Source organism: Mobula hypostoma, chromosome 14, assembly GCF_963921235.1.
Source record: "Mobula hypostoma chromosome 14, sMobHyp1.1, whole genome shotgun sequence".
In the NCBI taxonomy this organism is placed as follows: domain Eukaryota; kingdom Metazoa; phylum Chordata; class Chondrichthyes; order Myliobatiformes; family Myliobatidae; genus Mobula; species Mobula hypostoma.
Genome location: NC_086110.1, coordinates 53,428,916 through 53,449,832, shown reverse-complemented (window position 1 = coordinate 53,449,832; position 20,917 = coordinate 53,428,916). Strand labels below are relative to the sequence as shown.

General features: G+C 38.9%; 1 protein-coding gene across 3 annotated transcripts in view; it reads right to left on the bottom strand.

Moving 5' to 3' along the window:
- Positions 1-20,917, bottom strand: part of cdh13 (cadherin 13, H-cadherin (heart)) — a 1,230,859-nt gene that overhangs the window by 589,863 nt on the left and 620,079 nt on the right. For all 3 annotated transcript variants that reach the window (XM_063067141.1, XM_063067142.1, XM_063067140.1), the window contains exon 6: positions 4,555-4,699. In XM_063067141.1, coding sequence (XP_062923211.1) covers positions 4,555-4,699 — 145 coding nt within the window. The remainder of the gene's footprint in view (positions 1-4,554; positions 4,700-20,917) is intronic.

The following is a 20,917-nucleotide window of genomic DNA, read 5'->3' as shown; positions in this document are numbered from 1 at the left end:
CTTAGGATTCTGGTGATTTTGTGATCCAGGGTTTCTTCAGAAGTCAAAAATAAAGCTTACTGAGATAGTGAGTAATTGTAATTTTTGCTATTTTATTAGGTGTTCACAGCAAAATATGGTAACCAACTCACTAAGGGGGAGAGAATGTGAAGGAGGAGAACAAAGAAAAGAGAAACAAAGAAGTTCAAACAAGAAAGATAACAAGACATTCCATGATAACAAATAGCCTATGGAATAACTAGGTTCCAGTGGCATAATACCAGCTGCAGGAAAACTAAGAAACTTCTAGAAAAATACAGTATCAGCCAGCTATACTACAAATACTGAAAATTCACTGAACAATTACATGCATATCGGTGATTATATAATCTAACATATATAAAATACAAGCAAACATATAAAAAGTCAGACTATGAGGAGAAAATAACAATTTTACACACTCATCTAACAGGATCTAAAATCACTGCAGATGGCAATAATAACCTTGATGTTTCCACATGGGGTAATTTCATGAAATTATCCCATGTGCATTTTCTGAAAAGGCTAAAGTAACTGTTGTGAAACGAGAGATTAAATTTATGTGAAGGTAGTGAACATTTGATTAGTGAAGTTTATAAGTTATTATGACCAGCAGCGTCAGTGGGGAAAGTCAGCATCATATTTATAATAAGAACTCCATATTACCTTATTCCAGAGAGATCTGAAAAAGTTCAATTCATAGAGCACTTTAATAAATACCTCAAGTGCAACCAAATAACATACAACGCAATATATGTCAAAATTAAAATTACATATTTACCTCTATGTGAATAGTTCATATGTTTAGTTACTTATCCACACTTTTCATGTATTGATTGGACTCTCTACTGAAAAGCATGTAGTTACACCACCTTGCTGTGATTTTGCTTTCTCTTTTCTTGGAGCCGGCTGGACTTGAACATCTCAACATGATCTCCCAAGCTGCTGAGGTCCTAACCTCAGTGCTGCTGCCAGAAGGCAGGTAACAACAACTAGACAGTTGTTCCCTGAGGAGGAGGGGGTCATAGACACGAGTGACTGATTCAGAACTATATCATGGATGGCTTCATAAGGAATAGCCTCAGGGTCTTGTTCCTGCCATTTCTGAAAGAAATGTTACAGCACTCATTTTAACAGATGGGGCTGTGCTCTTGGCAAATTTTCCTCAGGATCTAGTAAAAAGTGGCCAACCAGAAGGTTATGATAATGGGTGCTCCAAAGTGTGGTTTGACTCAAGAAAACCAGAAGGTTTTAAATGTTAATTTATATCAATGCCTGGAGGTTTTTGTAGACAACAGCTTGAATACAGTATTATAGGACTATGTGAAAAAGTACTTGAAGCCTGTTTCACCTTCCCTCCATAAGATGCCATGGAATTTAGGAAATTTGTCCTAACTATTTGCTTTCAAAGCTTATTAACATAAAACAGAAGGACTAGGTGCTATACACAAGTAAGACTCGGGAAACATTTGTGAAATGAATATGAGACATGAAGGTCAGAACCCAATAATATTGTGAAGTTCCATTCCACACTGCCCCAATGCTGGATCTCTTGCACGAAAATCTATTTATGACAACCTAACGGTTTTGCAAGGCACATCCGACAAAGATTTGGCAATTAAAATGCCCGCTATCATTTGAAATGATAGTGTCAAAAACAGCAAGAGACAAACCCCATGAATGCAAGTTTCTTGTGTAAGTCCAACCTTCACATTGAATATTGCTAGAATGTGTTGTTTTAGGTTTGAGTTGGAATGTCCAGTTATTTAAAGATAATGGTGCGGCCATTCCGAATGAATATCAATTATGTGTAACTAGGGGCCGTGTACATTCTGGATTTGATGGAGACAGCTGTGAGAAGCGCAGAGGAACATCTGGAGTAACTTCTGAAATGCCTGCTTCACTGCCGCTGCTACTGTGCGATCGAGAATCTCCGGAGACAAAGGCCCCAAATCCTCGGCTTTGTGTATCGCCTGTTGCCGGGGCCGGGGTTGAAGCGCTCGGCAGAGATGGTGCTCGGTGTTCGGTGTCAAAGAGGTGGGTCGGAGGCTTGGAGTTTTTCGAACGGACTCGGAGTCGGACTGTGGTCGGATGCTTCCAGGATGCTGCACCGACAAGTTGGCGACGCTGGAGGTTTACCGTCTGCGTGAGATGATGGGACTTTCGAGAGACTTTGAGACTTTTACTGTGCCGTGGTCTGTTCTTATCAAATTAGAGTATTGCTTTGCACTGTTGTAACTATATGTTATAATTATGTGGTTTTTGTTAGATTTTAAATCGGTTTGTCATGTGTTTTTGCGATATCATTCTGGAAAAACATTTTATCATTTCTTAATGCATGCATTACTAAATGACAATAAAAGGGGACTGCGTGTCCTCATAATCATAATCATAATAATAATGTTAATTCAGTTACAGGTGGAAAACCAGATAATATTCAAAATGTGGAATTACCATTTATCCAGAAGCAATAAGTGTTCCTGCTGTGGTCCAGTAAAAGGCATTAACACATGTAACCATCCAGTTCTGTTGGCTGTGTAAGTCTGGGGAGGACAATCTCTGGCCCTGCCAAACGGTAAGATTGAGATGCGAGCGTACTGCAAAATCCCCGTTTGTGTGGATGCTGCTCAACTTGTTACCCTGTTGCAAATCAGTACCACGAAATAACAGACGTACACCACATACAATTAAATGATTTAGCTTTATTATTCTTAATTTGACTACAGGGTTAGTGAAGGAAAAATGGAAAAAGAAAAGGGCCCATTTTAATGGATCAGCCTAATGTGCACAAGTTGGGGCTTACGGTTTCCCCTTCGTAGATCCTCCTTCGATCTCCTCGGCCCTCATCGGGTCATGGCTCCACTCCAGCATCTTCTCTCTTCATATCCCGCCGAACCAAAGACCCATATCACGTCGGTGTCAGGCGCACAGCACGAAACACACTCCCCTCATTCAACAGCTCACATTCCAAATCACCTGTTATCTCTGGCCATAACCCAAACACTGCTTCTACAGAAAGACCATTACTTTATCAGTGAAATCTTTCCCAGGGTGTTACACACACTAGTTGTCTACTGATAGCTCTACTAACCAACGTACTCCTGACATTTATTGGCCATGCAGCGAAGATTTTGTCTGTGCTCTTTAGTCATTTACTAATCAAATATCCTTCTTCAAGAAAAGAGACAGAAATAGGTTCTCCTTGAGGTCAAGATACTTGAGACAATATAGCTGACAATGAAAGCTTGAAACCAAGTCAAACACACCATCGATAAACCAATATCATAACCAGAATGGACAGCAGTACACAAGGTTAACACAGGTGTGCAGCTAATCTGGATCATTAACAAAATCTAGGCAGAAGTACTTTGTTCTTGTTAGATCTATAAACAGTAACTTGAATGGATTATGGACACAATGACTGCAGGACAAACCATGTCAGTGTTTTGACAAGGACAGCTGAATAATCAAAAGAGGCCTTGAGTACCTTCTTGGTTTGTTCTTAGACCATAGGACCATCAGACGTAGGAGCAGAATTAGGCCATTCAGCCCATCGAGTCTGCTCCACCATTCCATTATGGCTGATCCCGGATACCACTCAACCCCATACACTTGTTCTTTTTGTCACAGCTGGGGAGCAGCCAATACCTGCCAAAAGAACATCTGCAGGCATTCTGACCTCTGCAAGGGATTGGCAGCTGTTGGTGGACCTCGAAGGGCAGCTGAAGTTCCCCAACCACATCGCAGCCACCACCCTGCGACCAGACATTGTCCTAGTGTCTGAGTCTACTAAGCAAGTGGTGCTGCTGGAGCTGACAGTCCCATGGGAAGATAGCTTGGAGGAGGCCTTTGAAAGGAAGCTCTCCAAGTACGCAGGACTGGTCAGCAACTGTCAGCAGGCTGGATGGAGAGCGAGGTGTCTCCCAGTGGAGGTTGGTTGTAGGAGATTCATAGCCCGTTCTTTAGTTAGAGCCTTCAGCATTTTGGGCATCGAGGGAGAGAGGAAGAGGAGAGCCATCCGCAGTACGACCGATGCGGCAGAGAGGGCCTCAAGATGGCTGTGGCTCAAAAGAGGGGAGCCATGGAGTCATAAGTAGCTAGCCATCTGGACACAAGCTGGGGTCTGATCAGCCCCGGCTGGGTCACCTGGAGGAGGTTGTATGATGTTGAAAGACCCGAAACACCCAATGATTCCAGGAACATCACTGAAGATGTGTCCAGAAGCATCGATAGATGTATGTACACAGCGATGGCAAGATTCCAGTGATCAGATGAAATTTTGAAGAAATTAATATAACATCTAGGGACTAACAATTGAAATATAATGCAGTTAAGATGCCAGTATTCATAAAATAATAATACTGATACACATAAAATTAGCTCATTTTACAGAATCTTTCCAGAAAAATAACATGCTAAACTCATATTATCTAAGATATTCTGTTAAGATGTATAACAGCAATTGTGATGCTTTACGACTCCAGGTATCTTATGATTCCTTCTGGGAAACAGTTTTTGGCTATAGATTTAACTCACCAGTGGGGGATGCTTCCAGAACATGGCCAACGTACGGTCCTTCCCTGAAGAGGGGTTTGTTATCATTCTGATCGATAATAGTGATATACAGGGTGGCTGGTCCTTCAAGAAGTTTTCCACTGGGGTCAGTAATTTCGACTTGCAGCTATTTGAAGTAGAGATGGATTGAGTGAGTTAAATTACCACAGTGACAGAAGCATGTGCCAAAAATCTTTCACATCAGCGATTTTCTTTCAACAAGCCCCAGGCTGGGTTAATAAGTTAGTCTCCTGGGAATTCAACCAGATATAAGGAACAATCTAAATGTTTCTTAGCTCACAACAAATCAATTCACATTTAGATTACACTTGTCCTGTTTGCAATTGTCTGCATACATATGCAGAAAAAATACTTTGTACTTACAACATAAAGGTCTACCAAATGTTTGTGTTTGAGCTTATATTCCTGCCAGCAAAGAGGGGCGATTGAATTGGAAGGAAGATGGCTGCAGAACATTACAGAGGAGAAATAGAGACTCAGACACCATTTACTATGTTGTGTTTCTCTTTTTTAGTTTGCTTTTGAAACATATTCCAACTAGCCCCACTCCTTTCACATATTTCCAATAGACTTAAAATTTCTTCTTCAATATTCCATCCAATTTCATTAGGCAAGTAACAAAGGGATTTGCTGCCACCATATTCTTAAGCTAAGCCAAGTCTTTTGGTGACATGAACGAATGAAGCCTCTTACAGAGACGTTAACACTTATCACCATCTCTGTTAAAAGAGCAGAGTGAATTATGTGATATGTGTATAAGAAAAAGTCAATGGTTTGGGTTAAACATAATGCAGCACTTCTAGACTAATGGAATGGTCACACAGATCACTGTTACTTTTTATTTTTCCTCTCTTGAAATATAAAGGCACATTCAATCTGAACTACAGATTAAATAACATTCTCAATTTTAGTTTAGAAACTTCTGGGTTCAACCTTCAGTCTGAGGCATCCTTTATCGAGGGGTTGCAAAACTGAAGGAGGCCTTCACATAAGCTACTAAAGTACTGTGCATTGGTATTCTGGTGGTTTGGCACTTTGTGAAGGAAAACAAGGAACTTTCTTAATGAAGTGACTCAGGATCCTTCCTCAATCAACCGTCAACAGACTAAAGGAGAGAAGTCATTCTAGACTGATTAATGAGCAGTACTGTGCTGGGAATATGTTGCTTAATCAGTTCAATCGCAGTGTGCTTTCACCTATTGAACCTCCGCAGTCAGTACTACTGATGCAGAATGTCACAATACTGACAGCAGTGATCTAAAGGTGATTTCAAGGAGGGTGATCGGAGAATAAGCTGTATGAATTTTTCTTTCTAAAACTTATCTTTCATTCTTACCTGCAGGAACTGCTGACAAATTCTGAGAAAATCTAAGCCCAGTATCTGCCCAAAACAGTTTAAATCGTCTTTTCCAGGGGGTTTCTTTATTGGGAACTGTGCCTTACATTAACATATACAATGCACCTAATACCTTTCGCAATGCATCTAATGCCTTTCACAATGCACACAAGACAAGTAATGAAGAAAACGGAGCTGACAAATTCAACAGTGGCAGAATTCATTCACAGACTGAACGCAGGCTCCCCCACTGCTACACGTTGAAATGTTGCACCAATTTTAAGCCAAAAAGAAAAAAAAAATGGACTCAATACAACAATAACGTCTCTATTTGTGTCTTTCTGTTTCATTTCCTGCATGTAAGAATTGCTGGGTACAATTTAGGGCCATTTCTGCTTATTTTCAGTCGTCACAACATCACAAAAGCTAAATACTAGCAGTTTGGAAAGAAGTTAGTAGATAAAACAAAGCATAATATAAACACTGGCACTCATTAGTTTAACCATTGTGAAAAATGTGTTTGAACAATTAACTGAATATCTTGAATAGGAAACTAAAGCTTCATTCCATAATGCTACCATAATCCTTTAACAGTGAAACTACATATTATTTTATTTTAAATATTTCCACAGGCGTATTCCATGAAGTTTATTTTCCCTTTTTTTTAGAAACTGTTCAATGAAACTTTAAAACAAATACCTATTTTCATATGGGAACCACAGAATGTTTGAAAGCTGCACAGAATATTGAGTACTCAATTACTATATGATATTTAGAACCCTCTGGAAACCATATTTTTATTATTATTTTAAAGGTAGGATTGAAACTTCTCTGCACATAATTGTCTCTGGGTATTGAAAGCAATTTACCTTGGCATTCCCATCATGATAGGTCATACCAATCACTGATGAATAGTTGGAGTTAAAAATATTGCTACAATAACATTACTTTCCAGAAATACATCTTTGAGGAACCTGTTGCAATATTAATGGAAAAATCAAATGATAATGACCTCAGAAATATGCAATTACAATAGATGGAATCACAGCAGGGAAAGTCACCAATCAAAGATAAACATTACTGAAATGAATCTGCTTTGCTCATGCTTATGCTCAGACCCATCAACCAGAATTTTCAAGTTTGCTGCTGCCTGTTTTCCAGTAAGTACTATCAAATGTCAAATAAATTGTTATTGGGTTTCCAGCCGGGTACAGGTACCAATTTTAACCGATGTTTCGATGACAAACTCTGCCATCTTTGTCTGGGATGATTCCGGGGCATGTCTTAGTCCAGTGGTACTTATACCGCTGCCATCCATCCCTCCAGACATAATTACCACCCGGACCAGACATGCCCAGGCATCATCCCTGATGAAGATGGCAATTTGTCATCAAAATGACGGTTAAAATCAATACCTATACCCAGCTGGAAGCCTGAGGAGAGTTTATTTATGATATACACCGGGAAAGCAATAGATCCTTTTCCACTGTCAAATGTGTTTTATTGGGTCCCTATCAGTCTCACCTTCTCTCCTCCCAACAAAATGGATATATTGCAGGCGTAGGAGTGTAAAGAGCACTGATGGATGTAAAATATATTAAAATGGAGGGAAAATAAAATCTTTGCTCTATTTTATGCCACTAAATCTCTTTGAGCTTCATTTGCAAGGCCTCACACCAGGGACGCTAGTGGATGCTCAAATGTTTTTTTTTTCATTGGAACTTGTGAAACTTCTCTGAAAGAGACACGGAAGTACCCACATTCCACAATGGTATTCTGGAGTGATGCTCAGTGAACAAATAGATGCATTTATAGAACCTTATGGGAATTTAAAAAATTATAATAGGCATAGATAAGGTGGATAGGCTTTTCCTCAGGGAGGAAGAGTTTAAAACAAGGGATGAGAGCAAAAGATTTAAAAGTGACCTGAGGTGAAACCTTTTCACACTGAAGGTGGTGAGTATATGGAACGAGCTGCCAGAAGAAGTGGTTGAGGCAGGTACAATAGTATCATTTAAGAAGTACATGGAAGTTCAGGTCTTAGATGGATATGGGTCAAATTCAGGAAACTGGGGCTAGCTGGATATGCACTATATTTGGTATGGACTGGTTGAGTAGAAGGGCTCGTGTTTATGCTGTATTGCTCTATGACTCTGTAGCAAGCAGTATAAAGAAAGATTTGAAATTATCTCAAACAACAGGAATTCTGCAGATGCTGGAAATTCAAGCAACACACATCAAAGTTGCTGGTGAACGCAGCAGGCCAGGCAGCATCTCTAGGAAGAGGTGCAGTCGACGTTTCAGGCCAAGACCCTTCGTCAGGACTAACTGAAGGAAGAGTGAGTAAGGGATTTGAAAGTTGAAGGGGGAGATCTCCCCCTCCCCCTTCAACTTTCAAATCCCTTACTCACTCTTCCTTCAGTTAGTCCTGACGAAGGGTCTCGGTCTGAAACGTCGACTGCACCTCTTCCTAGAGATGCTGCCTGGCCTGCTGCATTCACCAGCAACTTTTATGTGTGTGTTTGAAATTATCTAGTAGCTTTCATGGGTTCCAGAAGTTACAAAGAAAACAATGAAGCATTTGAAGCATTTTGTGGCTCCTGCCATTGATCTCACCGGCTCCAACACCTCAGGGCATATTCAAAACCCGGATTCCAGTAACGACCATGGACACCTTCAAAGCGATTGCGCAACCACCAACTGAGACTCCAGCCTTGAACTCCAGGCCGGGTCTTTATGTGCTGCTATTGTGACTCCCGTCTCCCCTTCCCCCACCAATACTCTGCAATCCCGTCTCCCTCAGATCCCACCGTCAGCTCCTGGACCCTCAGAGGCTCCATCTTCCTCTCACCCCAACCCTCCCCTCTCCATTGACACCCCCAGCCTCCCCCCTCCGATCCCAGCTCTCATCTGTGCCGGGTCTTTACCATCCCCTCTGACCTTCAGCTGTCTGAGGCAGAGCGCTCTGTCCTCAGTAAGGGCCTCACCTTTGTCCCCCTTCGCCCACACCTCAGCGAGTTCCGTGTTCGCCACAATGCGGAACTCTTCTTCCGCTGTCTCCGTCTCCAAGCCTACTTCTTCGGCAAGGACTCTTCCACCCCCACCGATGACCCCTTCTCCCGTCTTCAATCCTCCTCTTCTTCATGGACACCCCGCTCTGGTCTTCTGCCTGCTCTGGATCTCTTTATCGCTAACTGCCGACAGGACATCAACTGTCTCGACTTCACCGCACCTTGTTCCCATTCCAACCTCACTCCTTCGGAACGCTCTGCTCTCCACTCCCTCCGCACTAATCCTAACCTTATTATTAAACTCGCTGATAAGGGGGGTGCTGTTGTAGTCTGGCGTACTAACCTCTACCTTGCCGAGGCACAGTGACAACTCGCGGATACCTCCTCTTATTTACCCCTCGATCGTGACCCCACTAAGGAGCACCAGGCCATTGTCTCCCACACCATCACCGACTTTATCCGCTCAGGAGATCTCCCATCCACTGCTACCAACCTTATAGTTCCCACACCTCGCACTTCCTGTTTCTACCTCCTGCCCAAGATCCACAAACCTGCCTGTCCTGGCAGACCTATTGTCTCAGCTTGCTCCTGCCCCACCGAACTCGTTTCTGCATACCTCGACATGGTTTTATCCCCCCTTGTTCAATCCCTTCTTACCTATGTAAAAGAAAATCTCTTACTAACTCTTCCTTCAGTTAGTCCTGACGAAGGGTCTCGGCCTGAAACGTCGACTGTACCTCTACCTAGAGATGCTGCCTGGCCTGCTGCGTTCAGCAGCAACTTTTATGTGTGTGCTTGAATTTCCAGCATCTGCAGAATTCCTGTTGTTAGCATTTTAAGCAACATGGGTATTTGCTTCTATTAATTCCAAATCACAGGAGTTAAATTTATAATCACAAGGATAGCTCCTCTGATAGAGCAGTTTGCCGCAATTCTCTGCTGAAGTGACTACCTGGATTCATTTGCTCTTTCCATGGGTCTTGAACCCCAAACCTTCAGTTTCAGAGTACACAGCCTACATTCTGACATCGCTGACCACAGAAAAGTAACATGATCTGTAGAAATCCTGCATGAAGTGAAAATCTGAGTTCATAACAGTACAGAATCAACTTTCTAAATGCCAATGGCATTTAATATTCTCCAACCTTATCCTTATATCAGTCCATGCTACGTACTCTGATCCAAAATAGAATCCTTATATCTGTCTTGACTGCCAAGATAGATTTCTCTTTGGCTGGACAACCTTGATCTAATATCGCAGCAGTATTTCAAAAACTTGTCCTTGCCACTGTACCTGGAAAACCTCTCTTCTACTTCTACTGATGGGAAAATAAGCAGAGGTAATCCTTCTCTGAATGTGGTACTTTGAGTCATAAATAAATTGCTTTCTTCTTCAGCGTACTAGTATCATCATCATCATCATTATGTTCCGTGTCATATGACGAAGGCTCATGTTCCCATGATTGTTCTTGGCAAATTTTTCTACAGAAGTGGTTTGCATTGCCTTCTTCTAGCCAGATTCTTAAATAGGATACCTGTTTCAGAGTCTTGCCTTTTCTTAGAGTCTTGCCTTTTCAAATGAATGCTGAACAAGCAAGATGTCCACTAACTCAATGAATCGGAATTATAATCTCAAACTTAAAGAGGTAAACATAAAGAGTGAGTTCAGATGTTAGATGACTGAATAGTGTGGGAAATACAGAAAAAAATTAGTTTTTAATCAGCAGTCTTATGACTGCATGTTTATTCTTGTCCTGCGATTTGCAACTTAAATTTTCACAGGGAGAATAAGTACTCCATAATTCAGACGCTATCAAATTTATTTTTATTTAGTGATTTCATGTGGAATAGGGCTCTTCCTGCCTTTAAAGCCACACTGCCCCAGCAACCCAATTTAACGCCAACCTAATCACGGGATAATTTACAATGACCAATTAATCCACCAGGTAGGTCTTTGGACTGTGGGAGGAAACCAGAGTGCATGGGGAAAGCCCACGCATTCCATAGGGAGGATGTTATAGACTCCTTACAAATGACACCAAAATTGAATTCTGAACTCTGATGGCCCAAGCCGTAATAGTGTCACATTAACCGCTATGCTACCACAGTAACTTGTAGTAATAATTATGTCTACAGCAAAATTTTAAAGTACAGGTTCTATTCTCTATCTTATTATCATAACTTTTATGTATCTCCCCTACCCTTGCTTTTAATTTGAGCTTGCAAAAGCATCCATATTGGTGCCTTTTAAACTAAGGACATATCTGTAGTAGACAGCAATACATTTCTCTTCCCCCCGCCCTGACCACATAATAGTTTTAACAATTATTTTTGTTTCAGATCTTTTAACTCCCTTATCCAATGCCTCCACTCAAAAGGTTGTGATTCCACCTGCAAACAAGACCCACAGCAACCCCACCACTTACAAAGTTATCTCTATCTCAACACCTCCTTCTTCTACAACCTGCAAACTTTGTGATTTCCTGCATGTACTTCACAATAAGGCTGCAAGAACAGGAGATGTCAATGCATGCGTTAAATCTGGAAAATGGAGCATAATGCTGGAAAATATGGTATTGTCTATTTTGGAATGAAAAAGGAAAAAAAAAGAATTATATAAATCTTGAGATACTGCAGAGCTCTGGGATGCAGAGGGCTCTGAATGTCTTAGTTTTTAATTCACTAGCCTGTTTCTCCAACTTCAGTTAACTTGTTTTCACTGTCTGTGTCAGTACCAGCCACTTCTGGTATAAATCATAAATCAGTAATACTGCCTTTTATCCCCTCTCCATTGCAACAGTCTGGCCAACTGGCACGTCCAACAGCCCTACAATTGACACTCCTTTGTCTCTAACTGCCACTATCAGAGATTTCCAATGTCCTGACCATTTGTCTTCCCATCTTCTCTGCAACCTAAAATTAGCCATATTTCTCCTTCGATAGATACTTCCAGACCTGCTGAGAAATTCCAGCATTTTTAATTGAGAGAAACTGGACGAGCAAGTAGATGAGAGGTTATTGTAAATGAAGCGAAATGCAGAGATAAGGTTACAGTCAGATCAGCTACAAACTTATTAAAAATCAAAGAAGACTTGAGGGCCCAAGTAGTGTATTTTTTCTTTGAAATCCTATCTAAGCATGGGCTTTGTGTGAAATGAAATTTTATAAAGGGAGCTACAGAAACAAACCCGACTTGGTCTTCTGAACGACTACAATTTTAACAAGGTTTCCCATGCAGAAGGATATCTTGGCCCCTGAGTTGGTTATGTTTTATATTTTTTCCTTAGTAAATGAAAAAAAAATGGTTATTTGCAAAATACCAGCGGAGATTTCTCTCGTTGAGAAACACTTACAAATTTCTACAGATATACTGTGGAGAGAATTCTAACTTGTCACATCAATGTCTGGTATTGGGGTACTGCACAGGATCAAAGTAAGCTGCAGAGAATTGTAAACTCGTGTGTGTGTGTGTGTGTGTGTGTGTATTTACTGTAATTCAGTTTTTTTTCCTCTATTATTATGTATTGCATTGTATTGCTGCTGCAAAGTTAACAAATTCCACGTCATGCCGGTGATATTAAACCTGATTCTGATTCTTTATGCGTGTTGTTCTCCATCAGTTTATAATTTTAATACCAATTTGTAGGATGAAGTAGTAAATGATAATCAATTTGTGGTCATTGGTACTGATAATAATACTGCAGCAATTAGTTGAACAAAAAGAAACAAAATTCCCAGTATTATGGGAAGTAGTTGCCTGAGCCAATTTAACTTGCTGTTATGAGAAGTAATTATATTTTGCCACTTTAGTGAACAAAAATGATTTAAACTAAAATATTAAGTCGTCAAAGCGATAATTTTTGTAGAAGACAGTATTAAAGATCTTTTAACCCATTTACATTGCTATTTAATTCAGTTCAACACTTCGTAATTTTGGTAAAGCAAGATAACCCCGACCTGCATTAGTAAGAAATGCTTCAGCTGTATGCACTGTAAACTTGGAGTCATAACACAATACAGAATGTCTTGTCTCTATGCCATATGGATACAAACCCTACCATTGAAGTTATTTATGTTAACTACACTGAAGATAACAATGACAATCATCATGACAATTGCATTTTCCTCTTTAATAATTCAGCCATTTAAACTTTTCTGCAAAATAGAACTATAAAGTATGTTAGAAAATATTTTTATTAGCATTTTCATTAGATTTTCAAATCATATTTAGATTGATATTTTACCAGCATTTTGTCCAACTTAGCTCTCAGCAGAGGAATCTACTCAATTCCAGCCTCCTTCCCTTTATTTCCATTAAACCATAAGATATATGTGCATAATTAGGGCATTCACCCCATCTAGTCAATCATGGCTGATTTCTGTCCCCCAACTCATTTTCCCCTTGTAACCCTTAACATTCAAGAATAACCAATATTTACCCTAAATACATCCAATGACCTAGACTCCACAGCCCTCTGTGGTAGTGAATTCCACAAATTCACCAACCTCCAGCTGAAGAAATTCCCTCTCATCTCATTTCTAAAGGGAAGTTAAGAAACTGCAAGGGTAAAAATACCCTGATTGGAGGTTTACACAGGTGTCTGAACAGTAGACAGGATTTTGGGTACAAATTACTACAAGAGACAGAAAAGGCATGCAAAAGGGGGACTGTTATGATTGTCATGGGGGATTTCAATATGCAGGTAGATTGGGAAAACCAGGTTGGTGCTGGAACCCTTGAGAAGGAAATTGTAAGCGTGCCCACGAGATGGTTTTTTAGAGCAGCTTGAAGTTGAACCCACTAATAAAACGGCAATTCTGGATTGGTTGTAGCGTAATGAACCAGATTTGATTAGGAACCTTTAGGAAACAATGCTCATTATATGATAAAATTCACCCTGCAGTTTGAGAGAAGCTCAACTTAGATGTATCAGTATTACAGTGGAGTAAAGGGAATTACAGAGGTATGAGAGAGCAGCTGACCAAAGTTAATTGGAAGGGGACACTAGCAGGGATGAAGGCAAAACAACAATGGTTGGAATTTCTAGGGGCAATTTGGAAGGGGTAGGATAGATAAAGGGCAAAGGTTAAGTATTCTAACGGGAGGATATTGGCTGACATGGGAAGTCAAAGACAGCATAAAAGCAATAGAGAGGGCATATAATATAGCAAAAATTAAAGTAAAGTCAGAGGATTGGGATCATTTTGAATACCAACAGAAGGCAACTAAAAAGGAATAAGGAGAGAAAAGATGAAACAAGGTTAAGCTAACCAATAATATAAAATAGGATACAAAAAGATTTTTCTTTTAAATAAAAAGTAAAAGAGAGATGAGAGTGGATATTGGACCATTGGAAAATGATGCTGGAGAGGTAGTACTGGGGGACAACAAAATGGCGGACAGCTTCAATTAACTATTTTACATCAGTCTTCACTGTGAAAGACACTAGAAATAGGTCAGAAATTTGAGAGTGTCATGGGGCTGATGTGAGTGTGGTTGCTATTACTAAAAATAAGGTGTTTGGGAAGCCAAAAAAGTCTGAAGGTAGCTAAGTCACCTGGACCAAATGGACCACAACCAAGAGTTCTGAAAGAGGTAGGTGAAGAGATCACAGAGGCATTAGTAGTTATCTTTAAAGAATCACTAGATTCTGGGATGGTTATGGAAGACTAGAAAATTGCAAATATCATTCCACTCTTTAAAAAGGGAACGAGGCAGAAAAAAATATATAGACCAGTGTCTTCAGTGGTTGGGAAGATCAGGAACTCTGGGAAGACAGGCTAACTGGAGTCTATTATTAAAGATTAGGTTTCAAGGTATTTGGAGGCACATGATAAAATAGGCCAAAGTCAGCATGGTTTCTTTAAAGGAAATCTTGTTGGCAAATCCTTTGGAATTCTTTGAGAAGTGACAAGCGGAAGAGACAAAGGAGTGTCAGTGGATGTAATTTACTTGGATTTTCAAGAAGACCTTTGGCAAGATGCAGCACAAGAGGCTGCTTAACTAGATAAGAGCCCATGCTATTACAGGGAAGATACCAGCATGGATAGAAGATTGCTTAATTGGCAGGAGGCAAAGATTGGGAATAAAGGGGGCCTTTTCTGGCTGGCTGCTGGTGACTCATTGTGTAACGGAGGATTCATGTTGGAAGCACTTCTTTTCACATTATATTATAATGATGTTGATGTTGCAATTGATGGCTTTGTGGCCAAGTTTGCAGACAATACAAAGCTAGGTGGAGGGTCGGGTAGTGTTGAGGAAGCAGGGAGTCTGCAGAAAGACTGAGGCAGATTGGGAGAATGGACAAAAAAGTAGCAGATAGAATGGAGTTTAGGGATGTGTATGGTCATGCACTTTGGTAGAAAGAACAAAGGCATAGACTATTTTCTAAATGGGAAGAAAATTCAAAATCAGAGGTGCAAAGGAACTTGGGAATCCTTGTGCTGAATTCCATAAAGGTTAACTTGCAATTTGAGTAGGTGGTAAAGAAGGCAAATGTAATGTTAGCATTCATTTCAAGCTTAATGTAAGAGCAAGTATGTAATGCTGAGGCCTTTGAAGGTCACAATACACTTGGAGTATTCTGAACAGTTATCTCGGGAAACATGTGCTAGCAATGAAGAGGATCCAGAGGGGATACAGAAGAATGATTGAAGGAATGAAACGTATGAGGAGTGATTGATGGCTTTGAGCCTTTTTTCCCTGGAATTCAGAAGACTGAAGGGGGAATCTCATTGAAACCTATCGAATGTTGAAAGACCAAGATGGACTGAATGCAGAGAGGACATTTCCTATAGTGGGTGAGTCTAGGACCAGAGTCCACAGACTCAGAATAGAGGGATATCCATTTAATACAGAGATTAGGATACATTTCTTTAGCCAGAGAGTAGTGAATCTGTGGGAATCGTTGCCACGTGGCAGTGGAGGCCAAGTCATTGGATATATTTAAAGCAATAATTGATGGGCTCTTGATTAGTAATGGCATCAAAGGTTACATGGAGAAGGCAGGAGAATAGGGTTCAGATTGATAATAAATCAGCCATAATGGAATGGCAGAGCAGATTCTATGGGCTATATGGCCTAATTCTGCTCCTATGTCTAATAACTAAAAGAGGCGCAGTTGACACTATTATCCTGAGATCTCAGAGGAAAAACCTTAAAAGTTATATCAAATTTTGAGAGGCATAGATAGAATACATAGTCTTTCCCCCAGGATTGAACTATAAAACAGAATGCAAATGTTTAAAGCGAGAGGGAAAGAATTTAGAGGAGTTGTGTAAGGCAAGTTTTATTTTCCCCACATAGAAAGTGATCAGTGCTTGGAACACGCTGCCAGGGGAGGGAAGCAACATTTAAAAAACATTTCAATAGGCACATGAACAGGCAGGGAATTGAGGGATTTGGATTATGTACAGACAGTTGGGATGGTTGGTGCAAACCTGGTAGGCCCAAAGGGGCTGTTATGTTGTACTGTGCGACTGAAAAAGACACATTCTTTAAGATTTAATAAAACAATCGTAAAGTTGTTGTGAATGACTCAGACTCCTCAAGTGCTTGATTTTCTCACAGCCTCTCCATTCTAATTGGGGCAGTGATGATAAATTCAAAGACTTACTATCTGGTCCACATAAAAATCTTGTAAATATTAACTCTTCGTTGCATGTAGTCAAGTGAATTTTTAACGACATACTAAGCTATTATTACTGCTTAGGAAACTTGCTGGTCTCCCAGAAATAATTTTGTGAATGAATTTTAATTATTTAAGGTACTGTAAGGACTTAAATTGTAATTTATTTTTTGTTTATGTTATTTCAGCTACTGTATTGATTCCATTTCAACTTTCACTTTAGCCATTTGTATTTAAAGTTTTGTACAAAGTTTAAATATTAATTCAAATATTTCTTTTCATATTTGCTGTTTTCTGCTTGATGACATAATAGCTGGTAGACAGAAGGGCTCACTTTGACGTGATGAAGGACACTGTAAACTTTCGTAAATAAAATGATGTGAGGCGTTTAAAATTTAAGAAAAAAAACTGTAACAACACATTTATTGAACTCCAAAACCTGAACACAAAGCACACTGAAAGTCTTTTACTTAATTACATCATCATGTTAGACCAGCCTCTTAAAATGAACCCCAACTCAACATGGTTGTGAATTGTGTACACCAATTACATTACCTCACAACACCAACAAAGAGTCAATGCTGTAAGGCTCTTTAATGTAATTTCTTTAAAATCAGTAGCAAGCTTAATTGATTCACAGATGCAAACAAAATCTAGATTACATTCTGCTTCATCACAGGAGTATCTGACACTAGACACTTTCATTTTACACTGTAAGGACAAAATCCAGAATAGGGCTACCCAGAAATATCCAGATATGAAATTATTTAAACAAATATTGGGTTGTTAGAAGAGCATAAAATTTATCAATATTTTAAATAATGTTAAAAAAAGAACTGAAGAAGAAAAATTAATCCAGAGACAGGCAACACTGGCAAGTTCTCGAATATTACTGTACTTTATTTCTCTACAAATTTCAATCCGATTTTCCAATGAAAAACATTCATCCATTCAAATCAATCAGTTCTTATTTAAGGTCTGCATTTTTTCAAGTTGAAGAGTTTTAAATGGATCTTGAGCCTTAAGCCAATGTTTCTCATTGTCGTTAAACTTGATGCTACATTGATAAGTGGTAACCATTACTTCTACTATGGTTTAGCTGCTTCTTAAATGATGCTTATTTCTCTGTCATGAGGCTTTTATAATTACACTTTTTGTATGCAAGAACAAAGTTCAGCATTGTAACTATCAGAAAAAATGTCAAATTAATGTTTCCTCCAGATAAATCAACCTTTCATTAACCACTCTTTGACTGCTCGGAAGACATCCAATGCATAATTTAGATATGATGGTATTCATTAGTCATTGTTAATAACCTTTGTGGGCAGATGAGGAGATCCATAATTTTATTGAGAGCAGAATTGCTCTAATTTATCATTAATTTTTAATTATCATCTTTTAATACTTGGGGCACTACAAGCAGTTGAAATTATAATCAATTATAAGTAAATTATTGAATTAATTTTCATAAAGGAACAATAATAATTTGCTAAAGTTTTGCCTATGAATTTTGCTTTTCCTCTTTTTTGCTTTTACTTTATTTCAAATTTCAGGTTCATAAATGAAAATATCTAATATCTAATTTTTATTCAATTTAATTTTTCAGAAAATGATTTAGTGAGAAGACGTAATTGATCCAATGTTAAGCTTATTCTGAAAATGATATACCTGGTGTGGATTATCTAGTCATTAGTGAATAGTGTGCTTGTGTGAGCATTTCTCGATTACTTCCAATTACACTGTCACTCTCATAGGCCCAGGTTTACTCTTCAAGATAAGTAGCAACCTGCACAACAGAAAGAACCTGTCATAGAGAATGGGCTGTGTGGCACAAAATCTCCTTTTGCAAAGAGATTTGCAATTAAACACTCTCTCTTCAATCAATCTGTGAAATCCAGAAAGAGTGAGGTCATCAAGCAGGCTGAGCAATCAAACAGAATTCCCATTGACGGTAAATAAAGAAGGGAAAATAGCTATTTTTTAAAAATAACAAGGATTGATTTAGTCAGCAATCAAAGTATCAAATAATTTGATTTGTTTTTGAATTGTAAAACCATTGAACAGGCAAATATTAGTCAGAAAGAATGACAATCTATACACATATAATTAGTTTTCCTAGGTACAGTGATGTTATTCAGCAGTAATTGATTTACTGTTAAATGCTCAGTAGCACTTCATTCAATAAGTCAATACGTACAACTTTTTTTTAAACAGAGAAATTGCGTAAGAAGTTGAAGCTTTTGTCAAAGCACTAATTCTACATTAATTGAATTTCCAAAGTTTGCAACACTTCAGCCTGTGGAGGAGAAGAGTATTGCTGAAAACAATTTCTGGATTTCTGCATTTAACTGCACACATGCAGACATCAGAATATGCAACTTCTTTTGCACAGATTCCCTGATGGTGAATAATGTTTTCAGCAATAGTTACCCTTGCATATCCCAGACCATAATTCAGGCTTTGTTGCAGGATGAAGTGGAGAACTATTAGTTCTTCAAAAAAATAAGCTAACAAACTCTTGGCATTCATTTTAGTGTCCTGTTTAAGCAATTAACTCCAGGAATACCAAGTTTTCACTTGGCCTTTGGTATTTAACAAACATTATCATCACGGGGTCTCTCCGGATGACACCTGGCTCTCTTGACAGAAGATTGTACAGTACATCTTTTTACAAACTAATTATTCTCTAAATAATAAATGTCATAGTCCAGATTTATTTTAGGCTTTTTATTAACATTGCAAGCTACTTATTCTGTCCTCACATCCCAAAACCTAATTTTGATATTCATCGCAATGTATTAAGAATAATATACTTGTCTCTCATTGCCTTCCTCATATTTACAACATGACATTTATTTTACAACTGTTTTGGTACCACTTGTGCCCACTGAATCCTCTGCTTAGTTTATCAGCTGAAAATGTATAGTTACCAGCTCTTGTTTACCATGGATTCAAATGAATTATATAAGTTGGCATATTTTTCAAGTTGAAACAGAATGTTCATGTTCAAAGGAGCCATCGGATCTACTCTCCGGTTCTCTGAATTTCATTTCACACTTAGTAATAGACTAAGACAACTGTGATGCTCCAAAGAGCACTCCAAAGAGGTCATTCTTATCCTCAGCCATTAGGCTCTATAATGAGTCAACCTTTAGCTGGGAAGTGATGACCCCTTTCTGTTAGATTGTTTGAGGTAACTTACTTTTTTATTCTTTCTTACTTCTCTTCTGGTATTTCTATATCTGTGCACTTGTAAAGCTACAGTGACAGTGTAATTTCCTTTGGGATTTATAAAGTATCTATCTATCTATCTGAAGGTTTTAGTCTTGTATGTTTTTACTGGGAAAATTAACTTGTATCTGATCACCACTATTTTCAAAGCAGTACAAAACAGAGGAAGGCCATTCATATTTCTTGATCGCATTCAATTGTATCGTGCTGCTTTCCATGTTAACTTCACCCATCTTGCTTGGTTCCATGCCTTTCTGCATTCTGATGCACAAAAGACTTCAGATTTAATAGAGACACGAGAGACTGGAGAAACAGGTAATATGCTGGAGGAACTCAATGGAAGCAGTATCATCCATGGTTGTAAGAAACGGTCAATATTTTAGTTCAAAACCCTGAAAATTTTCAAACCAAAATGTCAACAGTTCCTTTCCTCCTGTAGATGGTTGTTGACCCACTGTGTTCCTTCCAGCAGATTGTTACTTCAGATTTGAATTAATCACAACAGCAAATATTGTTATTTTTGTGCAAGTTTTACAACTTGTGGAAGATAGTGTTCCCTGACTTAGTTCCTGAATAGAATAGCTTTGTTTTTTTTAAAGTTTCGTGTGCTTCTCATTAACCACAACAAGGAAAATGAAATTCTCTGCTTACACACCAATTCTGTTAAAAGTCATAACAAACGATGAAATAAAACAGACACCAACATTCAGGGATCTGTGACCTTAGTTTAAGTTAATTCTCTTTTTATTTCTGGACTTTTCATAACTCTGCTAATATAGTTCTGCATTTCTTCACCAAGAATCACTTTTTAATGGAATAGCAGATGTTGGAACCACTGACGATATGAGGCGGAAAAAACGAAACAAAGTTAAAGCTTCACGTCAGTTTGACTCCTATAAGAGGTTTCTTCTTTTATGTTATTGCATATGTAATCAAAATGGCTTCTTTGTTATGTTAAATGCTGAGAAGGTTCTCTCACTGCAGTTAGTTTGGGTTATATTATTGATAAGAGAAAGAATGAGCCAATGGGTGTCCACGTTATTCTTTTTTGGGGTGATATGCTGTCTCATATGGCTGGGAAACAGGGATTTTGGCGGGGAGTTGGAGGAGAGACCATG